Raw genomic sequence first — 6,731 nt, forward strand, 5'->3', positions numbered from 1 at the left:
ATGTAAGTCATTTCGACAGGTGCTTAGCGGAGGCCTTTCATTATGCAGCTTAACCACTAAAGTACCTCTGTATTCTTTTCTATGTAGTGCACATTTTAAAAAATGTAAGACTTAATTATTTTATAAAGAATCACATTTTACAATATGTATTGCTGGTAAAACATGAAGTAATTTTTGAACTCAGTGGTTTATAGTCCCACAGTGTGGCGCTACTGGTGCTTTCTGTCTGCTTCAGTAATCAGATCAAGTCAAATTCATTTGTATAGCACTTTTTACAACAGACATTGTATTAAGGGAACTTTATAGATTCTAGGTCCAAAACCCAGTTAAAGTATAATTCAATCCTGAAAGTCTAAATAGTTTTTAATTATCATTTGGTCTCACTATTATGACACACGATGAATTAGACTGAATAACACCACATGAACGTTTAATCTCAGTTTAGACTGAGTTCACATTGCTGCAGGTCGGATAACAATCCAATTTTAGTACCACATGGAAGTTATTATGAAAAAAAACAATTATTTTTTGGACCACAGAGTCATCTGCTGGAAGTCATGTAGTAATGTAGCTACACAGTGCTGCTTTAACCTGAAGTGCAATAAATTTGTGCTGTTTTTAAGCTTTCTATGCATCAGCATCATTTAGCTTCAGTGATTGCTTGAATATGTTTAGGATGCATGGTGAAAAAACACCTTGGAAAAACACTAATTTTGTCCCTTTTCTGTTAAATAAAGATTCAAGTAAATCAAGAAATTCAGATTTGATTGCATTCTTAGAAAGTTCCAACTTTTCTGGAAATGGGGTTTGTTAAAGACATAGACATGCAGTCCCTAGACAAGTCCATACTTGGTTCAGTAAGACAAGGCAACAATGTAATACATTTACTAAACAAATGATTTAAAAAAAACTTATTTAAATGATGTCTTTATTGTTCTAATATTCAGGAACAGCTTTATAAACCAAGATGAGAACAGAGTCATACATTGTAGATACAGTCACAGTAAGTGGATCTTTCAGACCTCCCATAATTACTAACCATATTTTATTTTACTTTAAATATCGGAAATACCGGTGTGTGGTAACACATTAAGTAGAGGAAGGTGAAGTAAAAACCAATATGCAAAGCAGCCCAAATAATGACATCCCACAGGTCTGTGTTCATTCCTTAATTAATAAGAGATGATCTCAGTCGGGCACTGACACTGAGCCTGGCACCATGACTTCAGATAGGTGCGGCACACGCCCCCTTTTTTCAAGGTAGGGCAGTTAGCATAGTAGTCAATGTAAGGACAGGGATTGGCTGAAAAAAAAAAAGATTAGAGAGAAAGAGTGAGGTTTAAAGTCGCCGACGCCGTTCTATACACGACAGCGTGTACATTCAATTCAAAGAATTTACACTCAAGTGCTTGTGTAAGTCATGGTAACGTGTTAGGAATATTAATGACTATAGATTATACTTCATACTTACTGCAGAGTTTGTTATCGCAGGCTTGTGGACAGGCTGAACAGGGCTCTCCCAGGGAGTACGGAGGCACCCCTTTGTAATTCCCTCTGTTTCAGAATAAAGTAAACAGCTTGTTAACACTTATTATACAGAGAGAAACAAAAACCTGTATAAAAGGTATATGTTATACTAAATGTATACAGATGTTGAGGGATAGATATGAGACACTTGGGTGGCACGGTGGTAAAGTATGCTAGCCTGCAACTGCTGAGATCTGGGTACCCAGAGGTTTGAGTTTTAGCGGTGCTATCAGCTGATCGAGTGTGTGCATGGACATGATTGGCTAAAACAGTCTAGAGATTAGGAGGTGCACTTGTTAGTGCGCGTCCAGTGCCGGTCCCAAGCCCAGATAAAAAGAGGAGCATCTGGTGTAAAAAGTGTGCCAAGTCTGGTATGTGGAACAGATCTACTGTGTCGACCCCTAATATATACAAATAACATCTATTTTAGTCTGCATGTGTCTACCTGGCCCCCTCTGCATAACTGCTAAATTATACACCCAAAATCAATAAATTAAGTGTGCAATGTTCACAAAATGTAAAAAGTAAAAATATATAGGTACGATTTATTAATCCATTTATTTATTGATAAAAGTTAGGACAAGTCTAAGTGGGTCGAGCATCACCTGGTTTTGGGTGGAGGGAGGAAAGCCAGAGCACCCGGAGAAACCGAGTGAACACGGGAAAAACATGCTAAACTTTACACCGGGTAATCAGGAGTGAGAATTGAGGACCTAAAGATCTATGTTGGAGGTACCTGCTGCACCACTGTGCCAACCAGACATGTGTAGGAGCTTAATATGATGGCATGGGGACTAGATGCTATATCGCCTTAAAGTCTCAGCTCATTCATTATTGTCATCTTGAAAAATTATTGTTATTATTAAATATATTGGTCAAATCTTATTTTTAATGACCTTCAATTGACCTCAACAATTTTGGGACCAACCTGAGAACTAATGAATGAAAACTATGAATAATGGCTTTTCTGTACACATATATTTAGGACATTCTTACTGCAACCATTAAAAATATATTTAGCCATGAACCGTGAACAGGAGTCTTAAGTTAGATGGAAATTTGCTTTGATGGTCAGCAGGTCTGCTATAGATTAAAAGCTGGATGACACCGTCCACAGTAGAGCAAGCTTTATCTCACTGTACAGTGGTGTAAAGCTCACTGGCTATAATCAGCGGGAAAGTATCTGGACTTACGCATGATAGTACTGGCAGCCGTAAAAGTAGCCTTTTTCACACTTGGCCACACCACAGCCAATCTGAAAGGAGCCGTACCAAATCACCTGTTGGGGGAAAGATAACAGAATTACAATAGAGTTCTAACACTTCAGTTCTAATGATGTAAATGCAGGTCCAGAATTAACAGCATCCTTAGTAAATATGTGTAAATATTATTCAGACGGTTATTGTGGTTAATTAGCTGACACTAAAATATACGAGAATCTGGGCGCTCAGGTGGCACGACGGTAAAGCACGCCAGCCCACCTCTGAGTCGTGCTATTAGCCGGTCACTGTCCGTGCCGGTCCCAAGCGTGGATAAAATAAAGTGGGTTGTGTCAGGAAGGGCATCCGGCGTAAAGACTGTGCCAAGTCTGGTATGCAAACCAGATCCGCTAAGGTGAAATTAGCCTTAATTTAGCATTTACTATTGATCCGACAGGCTCATAGTCAGGTGTCCACATACTTTTGGCCATATAGTGTATTCTAGATAGGGTTGATTCAGTGTTTTTGAGCCAATCTATCTTAGTTCAACTGGCAGCAAAACAGACTCAAAGAATAATGCTGCCATTACCATGCTTGATAGTAGGTACAGTATAGTTGGGTTTAAATGCCCCTTTACTCTTGCAAACACTTGCATATTGTGTCTAATAACTCAATTCTGGTTTCATCTGACCATAAAACAAACGCCAATCAAGCTCTAATGTAAATGTAAAGCTCGCTTCCTGAACTTTGAACTGTAATGTTTGTGGCGTAGTCTGATGGGAGCAGCCAAACTAGTCCTATTTATATGGACACAGAGATCACCAGCTGTTTTGAAGCCATGCCACAAATTTAAAAGACTGCAGAATTTCATATACCTTCAGATCATTTCTAAAGACAGGTATGGAGCCCACACTTCATGTGACGGGTGTCTGTGATCAGGATGGGCTATACTGCTCTAGGAGATCAGTAAATTAACACATATGTCATAATTTATATCGTAGCTTTAAGAATTGCCAGCAGAATTTAGACGTCTACATGAGTTTGACAGGACCTGTGTGTAATGGCCGATGGGTTTCCCGTTGATCGATCCATTGGGATAGAGGTAATCAGAGACTTCATTGTGCCACGCTGTCACAACACTGGTCCACAAGGAAACTTCTGAGCCGCTGAAAAGATTTTCACCCATTTCATAATCTGTAGAAACAAAACAAGGGAACATAAACTGGATGTAAATATAAATTGTACGTGTAAGTGTATTTTCTAAAATGAATGCTGTGCTATCAGCCTAAATGTCTGCCGTTGAAAGGTGCACTTGTCAGTGCTCTCTAAGTGCAGGTCCAAAGCCTGAATAGAAATAGGATGTTTGCGTCAGGAAGGGAATCCGGTGTAAAAACTGGGCAAAGTCTGGTATCCACTGTGGTAACCCCTATATTTATTTATTTATATATTTATTAGAATTTTAACGTCATGTTATACACACTTCGATTACACTCATGACAGGACAGGTAGTTACTGGTTACACAAGATTCACCTCACTTGCACCAATGTCTTTGGACTGTGGGAAGAAACCAGAGCTCCCGGAGGAAACCCACACAGACATGGGGAGAACATGCAAACTCCACACAGAAAAGGATCTGGACCACTTCACCTGCTGTGAGGCGACAGTGCTACCCACTGAGCCACCGTTACGCCCTGGTAACCCCATGGTAGCAGCTGAAAAAAAAAACGGTGGCCAATATGGACACTTGAGGCGCCCCTAATTGTTTGTTATGTAACGTTTTTCTGGTAGTTCTTCTCCGAGCAAATATTTCACATCCTTCATCTGTGTCCTCCCATCACTTACGTCTGAATAGATGCCTGTTTTAAATATATTTCCAGTTAAACATGTCTGGCTCTCTGAACAGCTCAGTAGACGTAAACATCAAGGATTAAGTGGCTAATAAAAATGTTTGCTCATGTCTGACCAGTCAACAGTCAACAAGCAAGCAAATAAAAGGTTTTAAAAAATCACCTACTTCCGAGCATGCGTGAGCTGGATGGGCCGTGTGTCATTGCACAGGTATTAACCCATTTCTGAGCCGATGCCGCCGCTTCCACACTCCAGTTCTGCGAGACAGAAAATATACGTATATTATATATTTAAATATCATTTAAAATTACATGTACACACCTATTAATAATTAATACAATGCACCACTGGTGAAATAAATCCACATAAGTGCTATTAATCACAAATAAAAATCAGAAAGCACCCAAAACCCCCAAACAATCATCAAACCCCTGCTTTTAATACCAGAAGTCAAAATTATGTGAACACTTGAATGGCGGAAACCATTTATTCACAAAACATACTTCATATGTGTAAGATGATGTACAGGACCGTCTCAACCTGTTCGGCATCATGTTCAACACACAAAAACCAGTAAGCAACGGCACCATTTAAAGCCTGGACACACATTTCGGGGAATAGATCCATTAGTGTTAACATCATTTTGACTCACCCGGTATTGGCATCTGTTTTAAAAGAAAAAAAAGTGATTTCTGTGCAGAAATATTTTATATTGACACAAGCCTGAATGTTATATAATTAAGTCATAATACAATCAGACGTCTAAGAGAGGTTTACTGTTTAAAAATCACTTCAGAGTTAACTGAGAAATCCAACAGTAATAATTAACTACGTACATATGTTAGCTAACAGGGCGGCACGGCAACACAGTGGCTAGCGCTGTCGCCTCACAGCAACAAAAGCCTGGTTTCGATTCCCAGTCCTTTCTGTGTGGAGTTTGCATGTTCTCCTTGTGTCTGTGTGGGTTTCCTCTGGGTGCTCCGGTTTCCTCCCACAGTCCAAAGACGTACAGTCAGGCTAACCAAAGCTACCAAACTTGCCCTATGTGTGTGTGTGTGAGAGAGTATGTGTTTGTGTGTGTGTGTGTGTGTGTGTGTGTGGGAGTGTCCTCCAGGTGATCTGGTTTTTTCCCACAGTCCAAAGAAGTGCAGTCAGGCCAACCGGAGCTAATAAAATTGCCCTAAGTGTGTGTGAGTGCCCCGTGATAGAAGGGCCTGGGTTTGATTCCCAGTCCGTTCTGTGTGGATTTGCATGTTCTCCTTGTGTTTGTGTGGGTTTCCTTAGGGAGCTCCAGTTTGCTCCTACAGTCCCAAGACATGCAGTCAGGCCAAGTGGAGCCACTAGACTTGCCCATGTGTGTGTGTGTGTGTTTGTGTGGGTTTCCTTCTGGTGATCCAGTTTGCTCCTACAGTCCAAAGATGTGCAGTCATGCCAACCAGAGGTAATAACATTGCCCAGTGTGTGCGAGTGTGTGTGTGTTTTCCCTGTGTGGATTTGCATGTTCTCCCTGTGTCTGTGTGGGTTTCCTCCAGGTGATCCGGTTTCCTCCCACAGTCCAAAGATGTGCAGTCAGGTCAACCGGAACTAATAAAATTGAGTGTGTGTGTGTGTGTGTGTGTGTGTGTGTGTGTGTGAGTGTGTGGGTTTGCCCTGTGATAGACTGGCGACCTGTCTGGGGCGTATCCAGCCTTTTGCCCAATGAATCAGACCCTGACCAGGATGAAGTAGGTGGTAAAAGAGTCATTGATGAATGAATGTTAGCTAACACTTCATCAAACTGATAAACTGAAATTCTGGGAAACGTTAAAATGCTACGTTACCATTTTTAGCATGTTGCTAGCAGATGGAGCCACTTGTCTCCTGAACATGTTGTGACTTTCGACTATCTGGTCCTGAACGCTCGGCAGGCTGGTACAGACTGAGTCTGGAAGAAAGAGGAAGATAAAGAACAAGGTCAATGTAAACACGACTAACCGTAGGCTCTCACAGGACGTTTGGAGTGCAGCTTAAGTCAAATGTTTGCGTACATAACAGGATACTTAGCATACATAGCACAAGGAGTTCTCTTTCTTGTAACTGAATAATGGTAACAGTTCTTTAGTGAGTTAATTGTGGGCTTACTAAAACGATACATACAAGAACTAAATGAATAATTA

General features: G+C 40.6%; 1 protein-coding gene across 1 annotated transcript; it reads right to left on the reverse strand.

Moving 5' to 3' along the window:
• Positions 1–930: 930 nt before the first annotated feature.
• Positions 931–6,513, reverse strand: LOC134301309 (cysteine-rich venom protein). Its single transcript, XM_062985964.1, has 6 exons — positions 6,396–6,513; positions 4,742–4,832; positions 3,778–3,920; positions 2,721–2,806; positions 1,472–1,554; positions 931–1,303 (listed from the first exon to the last, which is right to left on the reverse strand). The coding sequence occupies exons 1-6, from the start codon at positions 6,441–6,443 to the stop codon at positions 1,173–1,175; spliced, it is 582 nt and encodes a 193-aa protein (XP_062842034.1). The 5' UTR covers positions 6,444–6,513; the 3' UTR covers positions 931–1,172.
• Positions 6,514–6,731: the final 218 nt, after the last annotated feature.

The sequence above is a fragment of the Trichomycterus rosablanca genome, chromosome 23 (genome assembly GCF_030014385.1).
Source record: "Trichomycterus rosablanca isolate fTriRos1 chromosome 23, fTriRos1.hap1, whole genome shotgun sequence".
In the NCBI taxonomy this organism is placed as follows: domain Eukaryota; kingdom Metazoa; phylum Chordata; class Actinopteri; order Siluriformes; family Trichomycteridae; genus Trichomycterus; species Trichomycterus rosablanca.

Excerpts from the sequence above, each read along its gene's own strand:
- LOC134301309 (XM_062985964.1), bottom strand. The coding sequence starts at position 6,443 with ATGTTCAGGAGACAAGTGGCTCCATCTGCTAGCAACATGCTAAAAATG. Across the intron at positions 3,921-4,741 it reads CAGCTCACGCATGCTCGGAA|ATTATGAAATGGGTGAAAAT; the intron begins GTAGGTGATTTT and ends TTGTTTCTACAG. Across the intron at positions 1,304-1,471 it reads CTGCGATAACAAACTCTGCA|CCAATCCCTGTCCTTACATT; the intron begins GTAAGTATGAAG and ends TTTTTTTTTCAG.